The following is a 26,656-nucleotide window of genomic DNA, read 5'->3' as shown; positions in this document are numbered from 1 at the left end:
AAAGAAAAGGAAGCATCTAATTGCAGAGGTGGGAATCCTCATCCCCTCCAGATGTTGATGCTGCTCCCAGCATTCCTAGCTGTGCTGACTAGTCCTGCTGGGGCTTACAACCCAACAATATCTGGTGGGCTAGGGCTGCATGATTCTCACACCATAATCTAATGTGTTCCTTGTGGCAATAGCAAGTTAAAAGCATCAGGCTGGCAACTTTCAAGCTCAATATGTGTTTAGCTGGGAATAAGCCTTATTAATCTCAGGCAGGCTTTCCTCTGAGCAGGCATGCTAGGAATTGCTTTGTCAAGCAATACTCCCCACTTTCCAGTGTGTACTGTTTGCAAGCAAGGGAATGCTACAGTATCTTCTCAGACTTGAACATCTGCCTTTCTTCTGTTTAAAATCACAGAAGCCTTGCCAAAAAAAAAAAAAAAAAAAAAAAAAAAAAAAAAAAAAAAGAAAAAAAAAAGAAGGGAGGATATGTCTGTAGAGTATTTAATAAATCTGATGCATATAATATAATGACCCTTCCTATTCTGTAATGTTCAGAAATTAAACATGCATTTAGGTCACAGTCCAACCAAAATAAACTGCTTTTCAGCTTTATTACATTTTTGCACTCATGCATTTCTGTTTGAGATACATGGGACTTCAGAGCACTTAACTTTGGCTTTTGGTATTTTTGTTGTTTTACATGTAATTTGATTTCTTTGATTAGCTAGTCTTCAGATGCGTATGCTATCTGCATTTGACATTCCTATTAATATTAAAGCTTTGTTTGTGTTTTTATATGGCTAGCTGTTGTTATGAATAAATGAAATTTGCAAGTGGGCAAGTCATGTTCTCTCAGCCTCATAGCATGGCAATGACAGATACCCTCTTAAGAAATTTGACAAGAAAACACCATGATTGGTTTGTCTTAGGGTCACCATAATTTGGAAATGCCTTGAAGGCACACAGCAGCAGCAGCAGCAGCAGCAGCAGCATGGAGTTTGCCAAGCAGGTTTGTCTTTCTGGACACCAATCAAGGAAAAGCAAATGTCTGCATCTGTGGCTAAAACTTATGGATTGTATGTGATTTGCATTCTGATACTAATTGCTCACTAGAAATGTATACTTGAGCACAAGACAACATTCCTGGTATTGTAACCCTGATGATTTATTATTTCTGGGCATGACATTGTGTGTTATGCAGTGACAGCACATTTCATAATAATCTAGCTATTATTAGCACTACCAGTAAAGTGTTTGCTCATCATGCAAATTGTTGACTACAGTTGCCAAGTGTCTCTTACAGAAGGGACTGAACCAGTTTAATGGAACACTGTTTCCCACACATAAACAATGAATTCTTGAGTCCTGTCATCCTGGTGCCTGGAATTATTGCTGTTGTGTTTCTCCTATATTAGACAAAGGAAAAATCCAGTCATGTGTAAAGTATAGGTTTGAATGAACAGTGAGCATTTTCCTAGCATATCAGTTTTTTCTTACTGTTTCAAAATGAATGCTCAATCCTTCCTCTTTTATACATAGCATCGGACAGTAAGTTTGTTTTAATGGAGGCAGGGAGAGTTTTGAATGAAGAACCAACACCATTAGCATTACTAAACCATTTCAGAAAATTAAAAACCTAATGGATCATTTTATTCTTTGCTGTCCAGCAAAAGAGGCATTGGCAAATCCTTGTCTTGATTAGCAGCAATGAGCTGCTAAATTGCATAAGGAGAATGTGCTGACAGCCAGAAGCCCATCTCTCAGCTTCAAATTTTAAGAGTTCTGATATTAAATGAAGTTTCCTTTCATTTATTTCCACAAAAATATCTTACTGGACCATGAAGAAATAATGTGCATAATTTCCCATTCAGGTTAATGCCTGTAAGCATTTCTAAGAATATGTTTCACAATAAGTATTCTGTCCTGAAATGGCACGACATATATCCTTATTCTTTGGCTGGTATCCTGAGATAGACAAGCAAGGGGGAAAAATCCTGGCATTGGCATTGTTCGTAAATGATGATAGCAAAATGCATTGTGTGATTTTAACTTGTGCAAGTGATTGTACAAGCATACACCTTGAAACTTTATGCAAGACCTTGCTCAAGAGACTGTACCATTCATTTAAATAAAATTGCATCTGGAATTCAGTTCTCTCACACTGAGTTGGAGAATGACTTTCTGCATAGTGAGGAGGACATCTGCTTGTGGAAGGGTATCTGTGGAACAAATTCATTATTGTTTGGTGTCCTTACTTTATTTAAAAATTATTCTATTAAACAATGAAAGTACTTTTGTTGTGCTGTGATATGCTTTCAGATCAACTCCAACTTATGCCGTCCCTCTCATAAGGTTTTCTTAACAAGATTTCTTCAGAGATTTGGCATTGCTTTCCTCTGAGCAGTGGCATCACTAAGGTAATGTGGAGAGAGCGGCTCACACCAGATTACCTGACCAGAGGGGGAGACACCAAAATGACTTTCATGTGTGGGAAGGTGCTGGTTCCATTCTGACCAGCAGGCAGAAAGTTTGTTGCTGGTGAGGTTCCTTCCCATGCCTTGTGTTTCTCTGTCCTGTAGCTTGCCCTGGGCTGCCCCACTTTCCCTGCCCCTCTCATTCAACTTCAGCTACTCTCCAGCTTGCTCTGCCTTCACTGTCCTTTTAAATCCCAGTATAAGGGCCGCCTCTTTTCTACCCTGCTCCCTTTCTGGCCTATTTGCCAGGCTCAGTGTGTGAGCCAAGCTCATGCCAGAGCAATGTCTCCAAGTGACTGTTGCAAGGTGCTGCTGAGTGAAATGTGCACTTAAAAAGCAGAGTAGCACACACTTGCACTCTGCTGCTCTCCTTTCCTCATTATTCCCACACTTTCCTCTCCTGTGTGCCTGTGGAGGTGCTTGAATGTGCAACTATGCATGCACATCAACCTCCTCAGCTAAAAGTCTTGGATGACACATCTTCCTGTATCCTCCCTCAAATATCACTTCAGGAGTAGAAAGACACAGTGATAGTGTTAGTATCTGTCCTACAGTCTTCCAATACTCATATTTTAGATTCTCCAACCTTCTGAAACCTTCCCTCACTGCTACTATTTTTTAAAAAAAGTTTTTAAAAAATCCTACAGGATAGCTACGAGTAGCGGGGATTGGTATAGGATGACCTGTTGATCTCATTAAAGCCACTCCTGCGTCATCCAGTTGTTTCTCTTTCTTTCAGTAGTACCAACCCTGGGTAACACTGCCAATGAGGCTTCAATGGTCCCCCTTTTTAGTCTTATGCATTTCCTAAATTTCTAGCCTTGCTGATATAAAGACTGCCATGTAGGTTTGCCATACTTCTACTATAAGGTAACTCAGGTGCCAGCATGCTTTGACCAAGACAATGGACCATTTTGGGGCTGTAGGGCCAGGCTATGTGTGTACAGAGAGGAAGAGCTGCCATTAACCTGTTGTTTTGTGATGTCAACCTGTTTCCAACTTGGTGACCCTACCTGAGGCTGACAGAGTGTGATTTGCCCAGGGTCACCCAGTGGGCTTCTGTGGCTGAAACTCTGGTCTACCAGAGTCTTAGTCCAACACTCAAACTACTACACCATGTTGGCTGTCCATGCAAGGACTCTCCAGTAACCTCTGCACCCAGTAAACAACACCTGGTTTAAACTAGTATCGATAAATGTTCTGTTCATTGATTTTTGCAGTCTCTTTTTTAAAAAGCAGGCAGGCAGGCTGCAGGGATAATGGGTGTTGCATCTGATGTTTCAACTTTTCTTCATACCTTTTGTTTTTGTTTTGTTGAAGAGTTTTAGAGAACTATGAAGGTCATTGTTTGAAGTAACTTGTCAAAGCTTTGCCCAAGGTACAAAGAAAACAACTGGTCAAGTGTACCTTCTTCACTCACTGCAAACCACAAAAAGTGTTTGGTGGTGGCCTAGAGGAAAATGGAGGTTACCTGAAGAAAGACTGTATGGCCAGGTATCCCCAGATTGTTTTTTTAAGGTTGGGGGTGTTTATATTGGTGGGCAAGTACTGTATATACTCATGTATAAGTCTAGAAATTTAGGTAAAAAAATTAACCCCAAAAAACTCCATGGGTCAATGTAGGTACTGTTCTTTTACTCTTATTTAAAAAAGGAATCATTCCCTAGTGAAAGGCAAGAGTGTCATCTGCCCTTTTTAATGGTTTTTTTTTATATATTGTATTTTTTTAAAGATTGTACGCCACTTTGATTGTGGAAACAAAAAGCGGGATATAAATTAAAGTTTTATTTATTTATTTATGCCCTCGAGTCACTAAAACCCCTCTGTTTTCTCATCCATCCAGTCTTTAGTAAGAGCACAAACAATTATGCCTGCTGGAATTCTGTAAGTTCTTTGGCATTGTTTTCCTTTGATTCGTCCTTTACATCCTTTGTTTGATGCCCCTAAATTTTACCCTCGACTTATCCATGGGTCAGATCAAAATCCATAATTTTGGTCTCAAAACCTGCCCTTGACTTATACACGAAGTCAACTTATAGTCAAGTATATAGGGTAGTTATTAATTTTGCGTACTTACAGGTACTTGCAAGGGAAAGTCAAATTAATTTACACATCTATTATCATTCAAAGTATGAAGACTCTTATCAGCATAAGAAATACTATATATTATAAATGTACTGTACAATTATCAGACAAGGAAATGACTTCTGAGACCAAAGCAGGGATGTAGCTACAGAGGGATGGATACAATTGGGGTGCTGCCCTCCAAATAAGAATTCTGCGCTCTAATGAAGTTTTCATTCTGTCTCACTCATTTTTCTCCCCTCATAACTATATCCTGCTGAAGCTGATTGTTCAGCTTAAAAAGGAGGAAAGGTGTGTGTGTGTGGGGGGGGGGGGGGAGAAATGTGGCAGTACCTTTACAACCGTTTTTTATTTTAGCATGCAGTTTTGTGAATATAAACCATGATCATGTAGCTGTTTCAGTTAGGGTGTATGGAATTTGTCCTGAAAATGGTTTTAGCTGCTAATCAGTTTTTGTACCATTATTTGTCTGCCAGCAGGTGCTTCAGCTTTGTCCCCAATCCTCCTGCATCTCTTCCTTTTCTTGGATTATTAAAGTGGGTGATCCCCCACAATGTGGAATTACTGAATAGGAAGACGATAGAATGCCACTCAGTCAATCCAGTGTAGTTAACAGATTGATGTTACCGAACGTAGGTGAAGGAAATTATGAGTGAGGTCATACGCAGCAAATAAGCAGGTTGTGATCTAGTGCTAAATTGCTGATAAAATTGGCACAAGCTCTATCACTGGGGTAAGGGGTATCATATAGTCAGGGTACTACTACATAAAAGGCTCTATTCCATATTATCACTCACTATAATTCTCCTAATGGTGGGGAAATGAGGTAGGTCTCCCCTCTAGATCTAAGTAGAGAGAAGATTTCCTTCCAACCTCAGGCCCCATGTCATTTAGGAGTTTGTAAGTTGATACCACCATTGTGCATTTTGTCTAAAATAGGCTGACCATATTTCCTTGAGAGAAAAACAGAACATTGGAATGACACAAATGGGTCGGGGTTATGTAATATTCCATATTCATGAAAAAGTATGATAATGACAAAAGTTTTATTACATGAACATATTGAGCTAACAATTATTCTTCAGTGACATAACTCAAAAAATTAGACAGATGTAGAGGAGGACTGTATTTCACCACAATTGTAACATGAATATTTCTCTGATGAAGTAATCTTATGCAGCAAACTTCAGTCCTTCAACATCATATCATAAAACTTCTCACACTCCATGACAATTTTTTTTTGACAACCACAGTTTCAAACCAAAATCTTGAAACATTTTTTTTTTGCAACATAAGGGCATTTTTCTTGAAAATGGGAGAAAATTGACATTTAAATTAAAATGATGGGGTGGCCTGGAAATATGGAAAAAAGGAACTGTGCCATTTAAAATGGTAGTTACCATCAGCCTAGCCTAAAAACAAGTATGCAACTAAATGCAGCTTTCTCAGAAGATGTATTTTGCATTAGATCATTTTCAAGGGCAGCTCCAGGAAAAGCATTATTATTATTATTATTATTATTATTATTATTATTATTTCTATTTGTTAACATACAGCTTTTCACTAACAAAGAAAGCAAAACCAAACCAAACCAAACAAACCCCAAGGTGATTTACAGTATCTTGGTTATGAGATACCAGAGCATGGTTCACAGTGGCTAAGCTTGGAAGGAGTGCCTTAGGGCTTGTCTACATGATTTTTCATCCTGGAGAGAAGTGACCAGTGGGGTCCCACAGGGCTCTGTCCTGGGCCCAGTGCTATTCAACATCTTTATCAATGACCTGGATGACAGAATTGGGAGCATACTTATCAAATTTGCAGATGACACCAAATTAGGGGGAATAGCTAATACCCCAGAGGACAGGATCAAGATTCAAAATGACCTGAATAGATTAGAAAGCTGGGCCAAAGCTAACAAAATGAAATTCAACACAGAGAAATGTAAGGTATTGCACTTAGGGCGGAAAAATAAAATGCACAGATATAGAATGGGTGACACCTGGTTGAATGAAACTACATGTGAAAGGGATCTAGGAGTCCAAGTAGACCACAAGCTGAACATGAGTGAACAGTGTGATGCGGCAGCTAAAAAGGCCAATGCTATTTTAGGCTGCATCAATAGAAGTATAGTGTCTAGATCAAGAGAAGTAATAGTGCCACTGTATTCTGCTTTGGTCAGGCCCCACCTAAAATATTGTGTCCAGTTCTGGGCGCCACAATTCAGAAAGGACATTGAGAAACTGGAGTGTGTCCAAAGGAGGGCGACAAAAATGGTGAAGGGTCTGGAAACCATGCCCTATGAGGAACGACTTAGGGAGCTGAGGATGTTTAGCCTGGAGAAAAGAAGGTTAAGAGGTGATATGATAGCCCTGTTTAAATATTTGAAAGGATGTCATATTGAGGAGGGAGCAAGCTTGTTTTCTGCTGCTCCAGAGAACAGGACCCGGAACAATGGATGCAAACTACAGGAAAAGAGATTCCACCTGAACATTAGGAGGAACTTCCTGACAATAAGGGCTGTTCGACAGCGGAATGCACTTCCTCGGAAGGTGATAGAGTCTCCTTCCTTGGAGGTCTTTAAACAGAGGCTGGATGGCCATCTGTCAGGGATGCTTTGATTTGGATTTCCTGCATGGCAGGGGGTTGGACTGGATGGCCCTAGTGGTCTCTTCCAACTCTACGATTCTATGATTCTATGATTCTATGATTTAAATGCTTTGCATCCTATTTGAATAGACTATGATCCCTCCACATGCAGTTTGGAGAACTTCAGGCTTTTTGCAAGGAGAGGAATCCTCAAATTCTGCAGAAAAAGGAACTGCGGTTTTTACCAGAGTATCCATGAGTATCTGTGAGGATGCAGCTTATCGAACATGTGGCCATCTGTCCACTTTGGATGATTCACATGGCTGTAGATTTTCGGCATAGGGAGGGCAAATGGTGCATATTTGCACAAGAAAGTGAAGACAAGTGTTGATGTAAATGGGTGAAAATCCACAGCATAATATAGTTATGTGTAGACTAGCCCTTAGCAGTACACACAGATGTCACTCTTACTTTTTTAAAAAATGTGCCTACCTCATTCTCAGAACCCAAAACTACTAACCCATAGGACTTTGATCATGTTGTAACTGGTCTACATATATACGTAACTGGCTCTCTTGCAACCCATGCCAGCCTCCAGCACCTTCACAGAGTAACTGGAGTCAGATGACAAAGAGAGGCAGAGCTGTGTCTCATCAGTGTACTACTGGTACTTTGGCCTAGATCTGAAACTACTGCTGAAACTACTACTGACTCTTGACATAAAATAAAATAAAATAATTTTTTAATTTATATCCCTCCTCTCTGTCCGAGACAACTGGGGTGGCTTACAAGTTAATACAATACAGTCCCATATCCTGGAATCCCACCCCTAACATAATAATTAAACAGTTCACAATTTAAAATGATCCATCTGGGAGAGGCGGGAAAATACAAATAAACTATTATTGTTGTTATTATTATTATTGTTGTTGTTGTTATTATTATTATTATTAAAACACACCTTAAAATCAACAAGCATAAACAGTTCCATAAGTGGCTATAGCAGATTGAAAGGGTCATGGGTTCCAATTTTGGTGGCCGGTTATCTATTCAGGAAAGGCCTGCCAGAAGAGATCCATCTTAACAGCTTTTTAAAAGCTGTTTAAGCTGGTAATGTGATGGATCTCTTCCAGCAGGCCGTTCCATAATCTGAGAGCGGTTGCAATAAGTTCCTCTCATAGGACCTGAGGAGAATTATACAGGAGGCAGTCCTGAAGATAGGTTGGACCCAAGCCATTTAGGGCTTTAAAGGTCATAACCAACACCTTGTACTGTGCCCAGAAACTAATGGGCAGCCAGTGGAGCAATTTTAAAATAGGTGTTATATGATTGCTTCTGTCTTTACCAGAAACCTATCTGCCATGTTCTGCACTAATTGAAGTTTCTGAACTAGGCACAAGGGTAGCCCTGTGTAGAGTGCATTGCAGAAATCAAGTTGTGAGGTTACCAGCACATGCACCACAGTTTCTAGGTTCCTCACTTCCAGGAAACAGCATAGCTGACATATCAGCTGGACCCTGCTGCATAAGGAAAATTCCACGTATGCTCGAGCCCGATTTAAAGCAATGGGGCTCTTGCCTATGGCACGTGCACACGCATTATTGTCAATGGGGCTCAAGGGTGCACGCTATTTGTTTTACGTGGGGGAAGGGTTCAGAACAGATCCCCATGTAAATCAAGGGCACATTATACTATAGATTAGAGTGCAACAAACATTTCACTTTTGCCCCAAATCCCATTCTACAGTATTTGTTCAACAGGATGTCCTGGGTGATTATCCTAACCCTTTCTATGACTTTTAATACTATTAACAGGAATGTACTCCCCTATCTCTTTCCTGGCAAACCTAGAACCAGGCCATTTGTTTCAGATTTGCACCGTTGTTCAACAAATATGTGTAAAGAAAGCATGTGAAGAAGAACCTTTACTTAAGCCAATGATTATGATTATGATTATGGTTGTTTATTTATATCCCACTTTCTCCCCAAAATTGGGATTCAAAACAGCTTACAATTTAAAAGCATAGTACAGTAGACCCTTGTTATACGATGGGGTTTGGTTCCAAGATCCCCCATAGATAACAAAATCTGTGGATGCTCAAGTCTCATTAAATATAATGGTAGAGCAAAATGGTGTCCCTTATAAAAATGTAAAATCAAGGTTTGATATTTGAAATTTATACTTTTTAAAATATTTTCAAACCATGGAGGCTTGAATCTGTATATAAAAAATCCATGTTTAAGACTGTATAATTAAAAACATACAAAAGTGACAATTCAAATAGAATTAAACTATTACAATATTAAAACAAACCACTTTTTTAAATAAGAGGATACAATTAAAAAAGATAGCAGTCATAGCCTGCCAATGGAAGGCAAACAAGGGTGGGGGGGCATTTAGGCCTCCTTGGGAAGGGAGTGCCACATTCTCAGGGCAGCCATCGAGAAGTCCCTCTCTCATGTTCCCACCAACTGTGCTTGTGATGGTGGTAGGACTGAGAGAAGGGCCTCTCCTGAGGATCTCAAAGCCCGGCCTGGTTCATACAGGGATATATGGTCTGCCAAATACCGTGGACCTGAGCCATATAAGGCTCTATAGGTCGTAACCAGCACTGAATTGAATTGTGCCAGGAAACAAACTAGCAGCCAGCGGAGCTGTTTCAACAGCTTAAATCAGGAGGTTTCATTTAGTGATTTAAATTATGATATAAATGATACAGTGATTTAAATTGACTTGAATCAAATAAGTCCACCCCATTTAGAAGTTCATGTACAGCAGCCTTTCATTGGCACTGTTGTAACAGTCACACCCTGTAGTATAAAGAGGCACCAACCACTCCCTTGACCTAATTTGTCATTCTCATTCACACACACCTTGATGCCCAATGGCATAAAGAACAAAATTCATTTATCCATGTGGTTGGCTATGCTTTTCCAAGAACCTTATTTACATAATCAAGCTTGAATAGCTGAAATGGATCCCAACCAACTTTTCTTGACACTGCTGTAGACACCTCTGTTACCTCTGTAGCAATAGCAGCATCAGGTTTTGCCTGTATGTGTGCTACTTTGTATTCAATATGCCCTGTAACTTTGCCAAAGCAGACTTCCACTGTAGAAATAATGCAGTTTGTCACCACTTTAAGTGCTGTAGTTCCATCCAATGGAATCCTGGGATTCGTAGTTTTACAAGGTCTTTAGCCTTCTCTACCAAAGGTGCTGGTGCTGGACAAATCTCTAGATCCCAGGATTCTGTAGGATGGAGCCTTGTCAGTTAAAATGATGTTATACAGTGTAGATGCCCCCAGGTCTGACTTCAGTAAACCTTCCACCACCAAATTAGCCCTACCTACCTGAGGATGCATTGATTGTTTTCTTTGTTGTCATCTCTGCCTTGGGTTTCACACAACAAAGTGCTTTCAGCAATGTTGAATCACATTTGCTTTCTAGCTCATGACACTTGTATGCTAGGTGTTATCTCCCTTACTTCATTGCCCTACAATGCCTCCAAATCACAAGAGAGAACACTTGAAAGTAATTTTGTGGAAAATTTTCTCTGTCATCATTTCACTATGAGATTAGGGTTTCAGTAGGAGCATCAGCCATGTCAGCCATCCAAATCTACAGTTTTCAGGGGTCAGATTATTAATCTTTCGCTATGTTATACATATATACCTGGAAATCAGTTCCACTTAACACAGTGGGAGTTACTTTTGAGAAAATGTACATAGGCTTGTGTTCTAAAGGCATTATTTAAATTAGTTATAAACAACAAATATATAATGTACTTGTGGTATGCTATTACATCCCTATATTAAAAATAAATTGCAACCCAGTCCACAAAATATAAAATAATATACAGGCATGCTTAGAAAAGCCACTGAGAAAGAGGCATCTTTTAACTAAGTCTTATTATGCCTCCCCAGCCCTCTTTCTCCCTGGTCTTCTACCAAGCTTCAAGGTTTTTTTTTTAGTAGAATCAGTATTTGGAGGATGGTGATGGAGGACTGGAGAAACACATACTTTTATGCTGGGTTCCAGAAGCATATCTGTAGTAAGCATCTACTTCATTTACACGAGGTATAAGAAAGTTGTCACAGGTCCGAAACACATGGCCCAAAAAGAGCAGCTTCTGGGTGTTTTGGGGGCAAAGCATGCAGACAACACATGCCCCGGAGTGTCTGGAAGCTGCTCTGGGACCACCTAAGGCGGCCTAAAGCTGCTGGAAAAAAGAGCGCAGAAAAAACATTCCTTGCCAGTGGGCTGTGCGATCACTGGAATCCCTGACCAATGAAGGGCTGATTAAAAAACACTATAAATATTATCAACAGGTTGTACAGATACTCCCTTGATCCTTTGTCAAATATACCACCTATTGTTGGGTGTCGGGTGAAGCAGACCGGTGGCTTGCAGCAGCCTCTATTTGACAAAGGATCAAGGGAGTATCTGTACAACCTGTTGATAATATTTATAGTGTTTTTTAAAATGGTAATTCATGCAACAATTCGTAATGCCCAAGCAGGCAAAAACTTCCTTTGGTGTGTGTGTGTGTGTGTGTGTGTGTGTGTGTATATATATATATATGTATATAATGTGGAGAGTTCATCTCAGTGCTTTGAAAATAGCATAACCTCTTCATGGACTGCATGAAAGACATTTCTATTTTTCCTAGGTAACCTGACAGTGGTCCCCCTTAATTCAGTGATATTGCCCACATAGTCTGAGCCATTTGGAGGGGAAATATCCCCCCCATCTGAAAATTCTACCAACTCAGCCTCCTCCTTTTCAACAGAATGCAAATTAGCCTGTTGGCAGCTTTCAAGGCTTGGCAGCTCAGTGCCTTACAAACCCTTGCCAATGCAGAGTAAGACACTCCTAGGTTTACCCAGCCAGCCATCTGGATGGATCTGTATTTTAATGATTATTTGGTAATTTATATACATTCCAAGCTCTTTGGAATTTTTATTGAGTATTATTTTTCTAATCAGTATTTGGAAAACCATTACCTTGAAGAAGTAGCAGGAAATTGCTCTCAATTTCTGATTAATAGAATTTAAAAGACAATTTGTACCGGCTTTGATGTATGCCTCTTTATTTCAGTGGTGTGGCGTTTGGAATAGCAAAAGGCTGTTGGCCATCAACTACTGTTGCCTCTGCATCATCTGTAGTTTGCTTCCCTTTTTAGATGAACTTTCTAGTTTCTGGCTGTTCTAAATCCATGTGTGAGTTTTGATAGCATTTTCTACTTTTTGAGATGAGCAGTTGATTATATTAAATTCAGTGCTTCTGTTCAAACCATATACTGGATTCTCATTAATGATAAAGGTAAACAGAATGAGAAAATCATTTCCCCTTAGTTTACTTTAAAAACCTGGTAGGTCAGAGAAAGAGATAAAAAGAAGCAGCCATTGTAATCTTTGTAACATCTTTTTTTTTTTTACTGTGACAAAAATGAAAGGAAAGAAAATAGAACATGATGGGTTTTTAAAATGTGAAAATATTTACACTTTGGAAGGCAGAGAAATCACAGTGGGGAATATATTTATATTTATGGGAAAATAACTTTTTAGAAAATAAATGTAGACTCTTGTGTACATTTAAAATAAGTGCATTTTATTAAATGAGTCCACTGTTTCTCAGGGAATCACATAATAGTTTCCCATATGATCCCAAGGGTTTCTGATGCCTCCTTTTTTGTCCTTGTGGCCAGAGAGTGTGCCTGCAAGGCCATGTTCCGCAGCAATGATTATAGTCTACTATACTTGGGGGAAGGGTATTAGTCATACCCAGTAAGGAAGTGAGTATAAATATAATACACAAAATCGGTGAATTCTTAACAACCAATGTCAATAAATAAACAATATAACTGAAACACATATAGAATATACCAGACAATTATATGGTTAACCTGAATGTAATATATAGATTAATGCACAGACAGCAAGCTCTTACAGCTTCATATTACAAATATTAAAGGACACATGTTTTTAAGATTTGTTAAAGATTACTATTAATACAGCCTTTCAACATTTACAACCCTTCATGCAAGCTCTCATAATTGTTTATTCCTCTTAGTGAAGGATGTATGTTTTAAAGATATTATGGACTGCAGTGCATATATTTATTTCATGTTTATTGTTTGTTGTCTGTAGAATATTAAATGCAAACATTTTGCAAATATTTCCAAATGTTCTTTCCATCTTAAGGTGACAGAGAGGGCTGTGTATGTGCCAGAAATCATTGGTTGCCTAAGGGACTGCAGTTAAGCATTCTTAGAGAAAGTGCAACTGCTTATGTAATTATTGTTTCCATAGTGCTTCAACAAGGTCTTAGCCTTCTCTGTCTTCTTTTTTTTTGGAATACCTGTGTGCAAATTGCTGTGGGAAGAACGACTGGCTATTAGAGCAATTCACTTTCTCAGTATTTCTCTTGATGTCAGTCTTTTTTGTTCACAGCGTTCCCTTCTTGATCTTTCACCATAGAGCCTATCACTTTTGTGTGTGAAGGATGCACAACATGATACCAGAGTGCTGTAGTCCCAAGAACCTTGCCACCTGAGTTCTAGCTTCCATGTTTGGGCTTTATGTGTTGAGCTGGATGTGTTGTGACTGAGTGAACATAGTTTTTGTTCAGCTCCCAGGCCCTGTCACAAAGAGGTAGTTGGAATGGGAAAAGGTGCCAGCAGTGTATTTGGCTTCCCAGTTGTGTTCATTGTGACTGTCTGACTGAGGCCAAAGTGCAGATTTTGGATACAAGAGTTTTCTACTTCATTTAACTTTCTAGTTCCTCTAGTTCATTTCCCTAGGATAAAGGTACATCACCACTGGATCTGAAATCAAGGACTGAAACAAATCATTAGTTTGAATCCTAAACCCAGTCCCCTGCCAATTTGTCACTGATGTTTTCATTTTCAATCCTACCGCTGGGAGAATTACAATTGTAGAGATATGTTACCAAAATGTTCCATTGGATGAAAGGGATGGCAAATGTTTTTGTTCAGTTTGGATTTTCATGCATACTTACTTGATTTGTGCTAGTTGCCTTTATAAATGAACCAGAAAGCAGTTGCTTCCCAAATCTGTACTTTTCACAACTCTGCATTCAGGTTTGCCAGTGAAATCACTGTACACTATGGTTTGTGTATTCATTTTGAAATTAAGTATTCAGGATCCCCCATGGATAACAAAATCCGTGGATGCTTAAGTCCTATTAAATATAATGGCATAGCAAAATGATGCCATGTAAAATGTAAAATCAAGGTTTGCTATTTGGAATTTATACTTTAAAAATATTTTCAAGCTGTGGATGCTTGAATCTATTGATAAAAAATATGTGGATAAGGAGGGCCAAACATAATATGAATTTTATATTATGAGGAATTTATGTGAAATTAATATGAATTTCATGTTGTGAGAAATTCATGTGAAATTAATATGAATTTTCCTTTAGAGTTTTAAAAACAAAATTCACAACTTGAAAAATGTTTAATGCGGGGAATCTGAAAAAATAAGTAAAATCCATTTTTGCAGTTTCACCCATTCCTCATGTTATAATCATGATGTTCCATCCTCTCCTCATTTAATGCTGAGGAAGCACAGAGTACACTTTTTATAAATCAGCTTTAGTTCAGTAACTTTTTAGATGCAAATGAAAATAAAGTGAACAAACAATGATAACTATGCATGTCTTTTTGTAATTCAGCGAAGGTGTCATTGAAACATGATTTATGATAAACCCAAACAAAGGAGGATTATTTATCTTTCCAGCAAGGATGCATTAAACCTGCAAATATTACAAGGGATGGGCGATTTCCATCGGATCTTAAATTGGCCATAGTAAGACCGATCCTAAAAAAGCCCTCCCTTGACCCCCTGGTTCATAATAATTATCGGCCGGTGTCGCTGCTACCATTCTTGGGGAAGGTGATTGAGAGGGCGGTTGCGATTCAGCTTCAGGCGGTCTTGGATGAAACGGATTATCTGGACCCATTTCAAACTGGCTTCCGGGCGGGTCATGGGGTTGAGACGGCCATGGTCGCCTTGGTCGATGATCTCCGTCTGGGCATTGACAGGGGAAGCGTGTCCCTGTTGGTGCTCTTGGACATCTCAGCGGCTTTCGATACCATAGACCATGGTATCCTTCTGGGGCGCCTGGCTGAGGTGGGAATCGGGGGCACTGCGCTCCAGTGGTTCCGTTCCTACCTCTCTGGGAGGTCCCAGATGGTGCAGCTGGGGGACGTGTGCTCCAGTGAGCGGGCCCTCAAAACTGGGGTCCCTCAAGGAGCCATTCTGTCCCCCATGCTATTTAACATTTACATGAAACCGCTGGGAGAGATCATCCGGAGACATGGGGCGCGGGGTTATCAGTACGCTGATGACACCCAAATTATTTTCTCTATGTCTCCGACTGATGCAGTGACCGGGGATGGCGTCTCCCCCCTCGTGGCCTGTCTGGAGTCAGTAATGGGCTGGATGAGGGAAAACCGACTCAAACTTAATCCAGAGAAGACGGAGGTACTAGTGATAGGTTCCCCTGGTCCAGGAATGACGGTGGTTCCACCTGTCCTGAATGGGGTCACGCTCCCCGTGAAGGACTCCGTGCGCAGTCTGGGGGTGCTTCTTGACTCTTCCCTTCACCTGACTGCTCAGGTGAATGCGACAGTCAAGAGCACCTGTTATCAGCTTCGGCTGATTCGCCAGCTGCGCCCATACCTGGCCCAGAGGGACCTTGAAACTGTTGTACACGCTCTGGTAACTTCGAGACTGGATTTCTGTAATGTACTCTACATGGGGCAACCCTTATATCTAACTCGGAAGCTGCAATTGGTGCAGAACATGGCAGCACGGCTGGTCACTGGTGCTCCCAGGACCAGCCATATAACACCCGTGCTTAAAGATCTCCATTGGCTGCCCATTCGCTTCCGAGCACAATATAAGGCGTTGGTTATTACCTATAAAGCCCTAAATGGCTTGTGTCCAGGATTCCTGAAGGACCGCCTCTCCCCGTACATTCCGCCTCGCACCCTCAGAACATCCGGGCAGCAACTCCTGAAGGTGCCTGGGGCTAGGTTGGCTGCTACGGCCAGAAGATCTTTTTCCACAGCTGCCCCAGCCCTCTGGAACACGCTGCCCACGGAGCTCCGCTCATCCACCACCCTGGCCCAATTTAGGAAGGGTCTAAAAACCTTCCTATTTAATCAGGCATTCCCCGACTAAAACATCCTGTGGGCCTCCCTCCTCTCTCGTGGCCGTGAGGATGGGCTAAGGGGGTTTTTATTGATTAATATTATTGTGCTTGTTTTTAATTCTGTATTCTGTCTGCGCTTCGGTGCATTTTGTTAGCCGCCCTGATCATTCGGAAGGGCGGGGTATAAATAAAAATTTTATTATTATTATTTATTAAATATTTAACCTTGCTGCACCAGTGCACTTTCTGTTCTGCTGAGTGGTAGCTCAGTGCACTGGATTTGAAGGCTTTCTTTGTGGAACAATACTATCTATGTGCACCAGTTGATGAACACCAAAGGCACACAACATTCACAACATGGCTGTCATGGCAAGCATGATTCACTTTCTTGGAAGGCAAACAACTGAAGTTAAAAGAAAAACAGTTTTCACAAGAATCTAATATAATTCAGAGTTGGAATTTGAACTCCAAAACACAAGTTCACCAGTTACCTGGTCCCAGATTTTGGAACTCCTTCTCTAGGGAGGCCAGACTGGTCCCATCCTTGCTCTTATTCTGTAAGTTAAAACATTTTTATGCCATCAGGCATGTTTTTCCAGAGAGACTGAGATGGGATTTTAATGCTGTGCTGTGCTGATTAGAGAGTGCTTTTAGAGAGCCAATGTGGTGTAGTAGTTTGAGTGTTGGACTAGGACTCCGAGGGTCCAGGGCTCAAATCCCTGCTTGATCATGGAAACCTACTGGTCACAACTCTTCAGCAGGTGACAACTCTCTGAGAAAGCAATGCCTAACCTTCTCTGAACAAATATTGCCAAGAAAACCCAATGATAGATTCACCTTAGGGTTTCCGTAAATCGGAAATTACTTGAAAGCATACCGCAGCGTCACTTTTCTTAATGTTTGTATGTAGTCTTTTAATGAATTTTAATTTTTCAATGTTTAATGTTTTTAACTTTCTAAATTGTTCGATTGTTTTTAAAATTACTTTCATATTTGTACATTTATTTAAATTTTGTTTAGTTTTAATCTGTTATTGTTTTTAAATATATCATTGTTCACCTTGCGTCTCATTATTGAGATAAAGGTGGGACATAGAAATAAATAAATAAATAAATAAATAAATAAATAAATAAATTAGGTTTCTTCATTAATACCCATTTCAAAGAAGGCAGATTTAAAAACATATTTTAAACCAACCAATAATCACTGTTTGTGATTATGTTAGAAACAACAAACTGGCTGTGAAGTCAGCAATGTGAGAAATATGAAATGTTGGGAGGTTTCATGGGAAAAAAAAAACTCCATGGAAATTCAGGAGAGGGTGACTATACCACAATTTGTTTATTGTGGCTGACATGTCCTATTTATTTCAGTGGATCTATTCTAGATAGGGCTAATGTTGGGTTTAGTCCTTTGCTAAAAGGACTCATTGCATTGGTGAATTAATGCACCCCTCACCACTCGTGTTCATTTCACAATGTACCCCATTTTATATCTAAGGCTACAGACATTCTAGTATGTAATTACATATTTTGAAAGTCTAAATCATTTTCTAATTTTATTGTTCTTTGTAATATTGTTATTTGAATCACATAACAAACAGATTTCTGCTCTGATCCCTCTTACTCACATCAAAGTATTTAAATACTGAGATTTCAATATTAGCATAGATTTACAAGACTTCTTAATTTTGTCCTTATTGACATTTATTTGAGTTATAAAGTGCATCATTTTCCTTCTAAGTGCAGCCTGCTGATAGCTGTGAGAGAGCAATTTGAAGCAAAAAAGAAGAAATCATTATTTGCTGTTCTAAACCTCTGTTGAGATCAGAGGTCATTTGCTTGACACTGCAAAAATAAATAATGACAGATTCCTTTTTCCAAACAGCTTGCCTCTAAATTGGGTACAGAAATAATGTGAGAAGCAGGAATGCCTGGTTGTTGTTGTTGTTGTTGTTGTTGTTGTTGTTTTTAATGTAAACGAAGAAAATTTTTCTAGCAATTCCTTAGTGCTATATGTGTTCACATATATCACTATGAAATGGAAGGCAGAGCTAGGAATTATATAAGTGCTCTGAACATTTCTTCTTTCTTTCTTTTAGTTTACCCTTGTGCCAGAGGCTGTGAAGGCATTTTATAACCATTTCGTAATGGAAAAAGGAAAATTATAATGAGTAATATCCTAGGAGTTGTTTGGACTCATATAAAGCTCTCATTGGTGCAGAGCAGTGGTTCTCATCCTTTTGTCCTCCAGCAGCTTTCAACTTCACTTCCCAGAAACACTAGCCAGCTTAACCCATGCTGGGGTATTCTGGGAGTTGAAGTCCAAAACATCTGGAAAACAAATGGTGAAGATCCCTGGTCTAGAGGTATGTTAATACTTTCCCTCATCATATTTGATGGTCTATAGGCAGGAGTACCAGCCCCACTTCCCATGAAATGAAGTGGACCTTTCACTTTTGACAGTGGATGAATTATGGTACATCTCCTCTGAAAGGGAGGTCTGCTGTTTGTGCCATTGGTTCTGCCTATCCCAAACCTTTTTCTGAGCAATACTCAGAGTGTGACATTGGCTGGGTAACCACAGCTTTCTGCTCTCCTGGGGTGGCATATTCTGCAGGTGGAAGGGAGTTGATGTGGCTCCCTGGATCAGCCTCCAGCCCAGTGCCTTGCTCTGTGGAGCCCTCAATGTGAGATCCTGAATGGAATGGTGCTCTAGAGAGCCACACTGCTCACCTTTCTGCTGTGGCTAGCGGCTCTCTGAAGAGGCTGACTGTCCGGTGTTTCCACCTGAAGATCTTTTATTCCTCAGAGCAAGTTATTAGGAAGGCAGAGAAGCAGATAGCAGACTCTCTTGAGATCCCACAGGCCCAAAACATGTTGCTCTGAGTGCCTCCTTCTTCCTCAGAGAAAGGCTTTTGAAGCAATGGGGCTCAAAAATTTCATGCAAAATGGGGAACTCTTTTTAAAAAACGAACAAACAAAAGGTAAATCAGAAGCAAAGCATAGCACAGCAATAATTTACTGGCTCTTTCATTTCTGGCCTACACATATATCAAACTGCTACCATATAAATACAAAGAACTATTTAATTAGCCAAATGAAACTATCACTCATCGGCTTAGCATGGCAACCTATGGCAGCGTGAAGCCCCAAACACTTTAGGAATGTGCACAGTCACATTACAATTTTTTAAAATCTCTATTTCAAAACTTCTCTGTACCCAGTGTGGAGCCTTGCCATCTTCTGGTTGCTTGTTTTAGTTTCCCGTCTCTTTATGAAACAGTTGCCCAAATCTCTGAGCAAGAACCTGAGAGTAGTGTTCATTTCAGTCACAGCAAACTGCTAGGCATATTGGCAGTGTTCCTAGACTTTTCATAAAAGAGATTTCAGGATCAAATGAAAGTTGCATATCTTGTTCCATGGATTTATAAGGTGTTATTATCAGTGGATAATGGTAGTCATGCTCAGTGCTTTCTGCATTTTACAGTCTGCCTTCCCAAAACACAAGAGATGTTATTTCCCTGGGGGATATGTTATTAAGTGAATCCTGACCATGGCATAAACATAATAAGAGATATGTCGTTCTGCAAGTAGAGGATCTGTCTTTTTGTTGGTTAATATTTAATTGAAGGTCAAATGAAATATTAAACAGGCAAATTATTTAATTGTATGTGAGAAAACAGCATCATTGCCTAACGTTGGCTGACAAAATGACATCGTAGTATTTACAAGAGCTGGAACAAATATTAAACAGAGTGATGGACGTGTGAACCAGGAGAAATCTTCTAAAGTATATTTATGTCACTTGTAGGAAAAGATCTGTGAGAAACACTGGATGTAACATATGACAAGTCAAATGAAGGCCCTAAAAGCTGTAGATCTAGCAACATTTCCAGTTTTCCAACAACTAGTGATTTCTATTCATGCAGCAGTAATAAGGAAAGCAATTAATCTTCTATGTTTTAAATGTCTATTTTCTTTAGAATAAATGGATAACAATAAAGGTCTAGGGCAATATTTACTATCCTGCCTAGTAATTATTGTAATTTGTTTTAAAACATGGCTTTTAGAGAAATTATCTGATACAATGACAATAAATAGGGGATGAATCAGTCAAGATACTTTTGTTGAAAAATGGCTTCCATTGATTGAATCTGTAAATACAACCTTGCAAACTATTAGACCACCTCAGTCCCATCGAAGCGTCTGATTAGACATGATAACGAACTCTCTCAATAAGGAAGGCACAGACCCAAGATAAAAGTTGTCATGATATTAATTTTATTATTGTATCATGCTAAATACATTTATTTACTGAGTATACAATTTTAAAATTAAATTTAAAAACAGTGATGCCCCTTTCAACTGAAGATTACTCTAAGGTTCCCTGATATAGCAGTGCTCCACTTTGCACAGTCTTGGATGGTGACAAAAACAGACTTACTTTAAAAAAATAATAGACTGATCTGAAGTAGAGTAGCTACTAAGGTTGCATGAATTCTACCCTATAAGAGGATGCTTCCTGCCATAGCTGAAGTAAAGTGCTAATGAAGGTTCTTAGGTTGCAGATCCATTCTGTAGTAATATGAAACATGTGGCTCTGTCAGGTCAAATATTTTCCTGAAACAGGAGGCAGCCTTGTGAAAAAGAGCAACACATTACAGCTCATGAATGCACAAAAAGTATTCTTGTTCTTTTACTCTCTCTCTCTCTTTCTCTTAATCAAGATTCTCATGAGAATCTGATCCCTTTTCTTTTTAGAACTTCCAGCCATTTGATTCATTTGGGTCTGCAGCCCCATACGGCTACTTTGAAAGTTTATAATACATGCAAGAGACCTACATAATGGTTGTGTCACATCATAACTAGTTGAATCCTGCATCCTCACCTAGTTTTACTTGGCCCATCACAAGCAGACATTTAATGATAAGTGTGAAAGTGAAATCCAACTCACTGCAAAACTTTGAGGTTATGCAACCAGCAGAGGAAATTACATACACAATAGCAGGTGGCTCCTGGACTACATAGAATAATGGAAACAATGAACAATCTGTTTACACATGCAGTTCATATATGTCTGTTAAAGGTTGAATGAATGAATTAATTAATTAATGACATGCAGTTCATCACATTTTCTTCTCAACTATTGACTTTTCCCTAGAAAAATAACTACTTGGGGGGTCTGGAAATTCAACATCAGTTACAGAAATTCTCGTGTGTGTTTCTGGCATCCTTGGATGCATTATATTAAACTCCAGTAATATTTAACTGAACATGGCTTATCATCCATTATCCAGAAATTGTATTAACATTTGAAAGGTCTGTTTTTACTGTGCAAAATAACAAAACCCCTTTCAAAGGGTTATGGGTTGTTCAAGCTATATAATGGCAGAAAGCCTCTCTATGCAATGCAAAACCCTTTAATCTCTGTTAAACTCTTGAGTGGCAAAGTATAATAGCTTCCTTCACCATAGTTGTGCATAGTTCATTAGCACCTTCCTGGGAAAGAACATTTTACAAAATGTTAAGTAATTGCTTCTTCCCACTGATCATCTGTGTGCATGTCTGAATATTTCACATTAAAGTCCCTTAAAGGTAGTTAGGTTTGCCTGCTTGGCATTTGCAAAGAAATATTCAGCTCTCCTGCTAAGAGTATCAAGTGTTCTGGTGAGTCAGATAACAGGTGGTGCTGAAGGAGAGCAACGTTTCCTTTACATACGACACAGAGGACTTGCTGTTTAGCCTAAAGCACTCAGGTGTTTTCATCTTCATCGTTGTGTTTGTGTTTATCTTCACAAGCTGTGAAAGCAGCAAAGTTTCATTTATTTAAATGCATTCCTGACTGGAAATAGAAAAAAAAGTCTCTTTTTCAAATTCATTTTCCCCTGCACTGAAAAATGGTTTTTCTAATGCATAAAAGCATAAGTAATAGTAGCCAATCGATTTTTATTACTTCATATAGGCATCATCGGGGTGTGGGTGTGCATGCGTGCACATGTGTATGTGTTTTCTTAGGAGATGAAAGATTAATAGAATGGTCTGAACAAGAGCCCCTACTAGAGACACATCTAGGTTGTTGGGCTAATGGCTTACTTATTAATATTCATGAGCCATCTCATTTAGCTGGTGCTCTAGGGACTTGATTAAAGTAAGGACTGCAATTGCTACTGAAGCTAGAAAGAGTCTTATGGGTGACACAGCTAGTCCATGGGCAATCGGTTGAGCCGGCTACGACAACAATTCTGTTACGGCTTCACCAGCATATATTGTCAACCCTTCTGTGTTAAGGCTCATGCATTCAAGCCCCTTTTAAGATTGGTGTGATGGAATCAGTTTCTCATTTAAGCTTCTAATACATGCTTTGCATTTATTTCCTAAGGTCTGAAGGAAGAGATGACCATGTAGATGACAGCAGACGGGGTGCAGCATAATGGGAAACAGTGAATGGGGTGGAACTGGCCTGCAACCTTGAAAACAGCCATCGTGTGGACTATTACCAGAGAGAGACATCCATCAGTTATTGCTTTCTCGCCTGTTATTATTGGAAGCAGAAAGTGGATTCCTTCTGTTATTTTGTCCGGGACTTGAATTTCCACCCTTGCAAATTTTCCAGTTGTATATAGCACATAGCACAGAGCAATACTATCAGCAGCAATGGGTGATATGACAAATAGCGATTTTTATTCAAAGAACCAAAGAAATGAGGCCAACCATGCAGGAGAATTTGGGTGCACGCTTGAGGAGCTGCGCTCGCTCATGGAACTTCGAGGAATGGAAGCAGTAACAAAAATTAAAGAGACATATGGGGACACTGAGGGCCTATGCAGACACTTGAAGACATCGCCAACAGAAGGTAAGGAATAAGCGTGCTTCACTTTCCCCTTGGCACATACTGGGCTTTTGGTGTTTATGGTGGTATTCCCAATAGAATGAAGAATACTACAGAAGGGAAAAAAAACCCAGAGAGACTATATTGCAAACATACAGATACAATCAATGATTAAAGCTTGTGTAGAGTGAGAGTATAAAAAAACTTGCTGCTCTTAAAAAGAAATCAAATATGTTAATTTGATTTTGAATCAGATACATTTTCAGAGGAATGGGTGGGAGTAATTATTGAAGAGTTTTTGGTTTAATTATGTTCTGGGCTACACAGGTTGAGTCTCCTTTATCCAGAATTCCAAAATCTGAAATATTCCCAAATCCCAAACTGTCCACATGGGTGGCCTACATAGTGACAACTTTGCTTTCTTATGGGTGAATGTAGACAAACATTGTTTCATGTACAACATTATTAAAAATATTGTACCTTTAGGATATGTGTATAAGGCATATATGAAATATAAATGAATTTCATGTTTAGTTTTGAATCTTTTATTAGGCATATCCAAATATTTCAAAACCTGAAAAACTTCAAAATCTGAAACACTTCTGGTGCTAAATATTTCCGATGAGGGAGACTCAGCCTATAATATTGTTAAAGTTATCCAAATATGGATTGTTTTGATATTATGCTTATTGTTGTATAACAATATTACTTTACTTTTATGCACATCCCATCTGTCTACATAGCTGAAGCTGCTTTGGTTATTTGAAATACAACACTAAAGCTTGTGTCATAATGTCATGGATAATCACATAGCAACTTCTTCTCACAAACACCTTTTGAACACGTTATCTGTTGCGTCTCACTTAAATGCATTATGAGCAGTATAAAGTTTATTTTAGAGGCAGAACTTTACATATGAATTCTGTCATTTTGATTTTTCAGTATGGAAAGCCATCCTATAAATATGTTTGAAATGCTTTCATAGACAGCTTGACTGACAAATTAGGAGAGTAGAAGATGAGGATTTGCATCTATTTGTCTTCTGATTTTAAACACCTCATGACTCAGAAAAGAGTCACTCTGCTGGTATCTTTTAAAAGTAAAATGCTATTGGATTTCTAGTTTAGCAGTTAGGGGTTAGATTTGGCTATTGTAGTAATGCTTGACTTTTGAGGGCCATCTGGTCATCTGACATACAACATTGTCATTTGATGAATAGGTGGGACAGTGACATCAAAAAGCTAGAATAATCCCTCCACTGGTGTCTTTGCATAGTTTGCATTGTATTTAGTCCGAGTATGTGTGTACGAACGCCTTCAAGTCTCCTGTCAGTTTATGGCAACCCGGTGAATTTCACAGAGTTTTTATTGGCAAGGAATACTCAAAGGTGGTTCTTCCAGTACTATCCTATGAAATATAACCTGCAATACTTGCTATTCATTAGCAGTTTCCCATCCAAGAAATAACCAGGGCTGATCCTGCTTAACTTCAAAGATCAGATGGGATCAGGGTATCACTGATGGAAATTATCAGTTATCATGCATGGTAAGAGTTAGGGATAGGAATTCACACTCCAGTTTTAGATGAAATTTTGTCATATAAATGTGTATAAAATTGTAGTACAGAAGCAGTCTCAGAAAAGTAGGCCATAATGCAAATCCTTTTGCTTTGTGGGCTAGACTGTGAAACTCCAAAAGTATTTTTGGAGTGGTGTGGACTTCTGAAGTACCATGTACTTATTTCTGAAGTGAAGATCAGGCCTGGATGATAGTGTGAAATAATAAAATATGGGGTCTTAATTAAGAAAAAGCTCTGCTTGTATAACTAAAATAATTTGAATTGGATTTACCATCACACTGAAGTAAGAGGGTAGGGAAACACTTTTTGGTGACCCTCTGCCTTTGAGCAGCCTTTTTGGTCTTCTGAAAATCTACCAGATGAGAGAGATTATGCATTTGACACATCTGAGAAGGAGAAAGTGGAATATTTTGTGTCTCTGCCCCTTTTCTCTAGCCAGGAACCTTAACTGGATCTTGGCCACTTGTAGAATGTCCAATCTGGATCCAGCTCCATAACCTGAAATTTACAATTATGTGATGTATTCTTGTATTTAGAGAAATATTAAAGGCAATTATGGTATGAAGTACCCTGCTGCCATTTTGCTGTTGAACTGTAGTAGCAATAAATGTAAACTTTGTAAGCTGGAAGTCCCTATATAGGTCTTTTGCAACTTTATAACAAGTAACAATATAGATTGGAAGAATAGCATATGTGGCCCAATAGCTGTTGGACTCCATTGCCCATCAGACCAAACCAGTAAGTGACCAATGATAAGGGATGATAGGAGTTGCAGTCAAACATGGGGAAAATGATACATTTCCTCCCTGTGGTACAGATCTTGAAAAGAGGGGGGAAACTATCATGCAGTAGCAGAAGTAGTGTATAGTTTTATGCTGTAGAAGTAAGAGATCAGGTATTGTATCATGAAAAATATTTAGCATGCACGTTTTGTGCGCATTGGGAGAATTGTTATATGCTCTACGATAATATCCAGCCATACCAATATCTTCTAAGGTAAACTGAAACTCCTGGGATAAGTGTGTTCTATAGTTCAAATTCTCAGTTACATAATATTATAGCAGCTGAGAGTACAGCCATAGTGCAGCCTGAGAAGAATTCTGTATTGCATTATTTACAGAAGAGGGAATGATGAAGAAATATAATCCCGCTTAACAGGACAGGCTATTCAGTTCCATATAGTCTGTTATACAAAGTAGTTCAAAAATAATATGTACTTAAGGTAAGAGTTCCAAATTCCACGAATGCCGTCAACTATTGGGGCATAGAGAATTACACATGGATTTTGGAATTAGCCTCAAATCATAAAGGCAACTGAATTCTGACATTGTGAATGGCAGAGGTACATATCATAATGAAATATTTGTTTGGCAGACTTCTTATAAGTTGAAAAAAACATAGGTTACATGACATACGCACATGGAATGAAAATGTTAATTATACCTAGTTGTGGAAGAAGACAGCCACCTTCCAGCTAATTTCACATAATGAATAAAGAAATGAAATTAGCTGTGACAATAGAAATTTCACTGCATGAGTATACCTAAGTCACAGCAACAGATATACTTGATGTAGTACTGGAACACAATAGCCATTTATACAGTGTTTTCTAAGCATTCATCAAATGTAAGTCTTGCTGTCTGTAAGGACACTTTGTAAATAGCCTTCCGCCTTCATGCACCTTAAAGGCAATTCTGAATGAATGTTCTATTGCAGAATGCTGTTCCAATCATTCCTGGAACAACCGTAGACACACATTTCTGGCTTTATTTGCAAAATATACTGATTTAATGTAATTTTAATGTCTATTGTTGTTATTCTTACTGTTTGTTTATTGTATTGTATCGGTATTATGCTGTGCACCGCCCTGATCATGGGAAGGGCGGTATAAAAATAAAAATTTTATTTATTTATTTATTATATATAAAA

The 26,656-nt window shown here is 39.0% G+C and overlaps 1 protein-coding gene across 13 annotated transcripts in view; it reads left to right on the top strand.

Annotated features, from left to right (window-relative positions):
* Window positions 1–22,895: 22,895 nt before the first annotated feature.
* ATP2B2 (ATPase plasma membrane Ca2+ transporting 2) overlaps window positions 22,896–26,656 on the top strand; it is a 216,119-nt gene continuing 212,358 nt past the window's right edge. For all 13 annotated transcript variants that reach the window (XM_089523582.1, XM_089523559.1, XM_089523613.1 and 10 more), the window contains exon 1: window positions 22,896–23,173. In XM_089523582.1, coding sequence (XP_089379708.1) covers window positions 22,975–23,173 — 199 coding nt within the window. In that variant the 5' untranslated portion in view covers window positions 22,896–22,974. The remainder of the gene's footprint in view (window positions 23,174–26,656) is intronic.

This window comes from Sceloporus occidentalis, unplaced genomic scaffold, assembly GCF_023333645.1.
Source record: "Sceloporus occidentalis isolate IW3139 unplaced genomic scaffold, rSceOcc1.0.p SCAF_1, whole genome shotgun sequence".
In the NCBI taxonomy this organism is placed as follows: Eukaryota; Metazoa; Chordata; class Lepidosauria; order Squamata; family Phrynosomatidae; genus Sceloporus; species Sceloporus occidentalis.
Note: the sequence above shows the minus strand (reverse complement) of the source record. Positions and strands in the feature narration are given on the sequence as shown.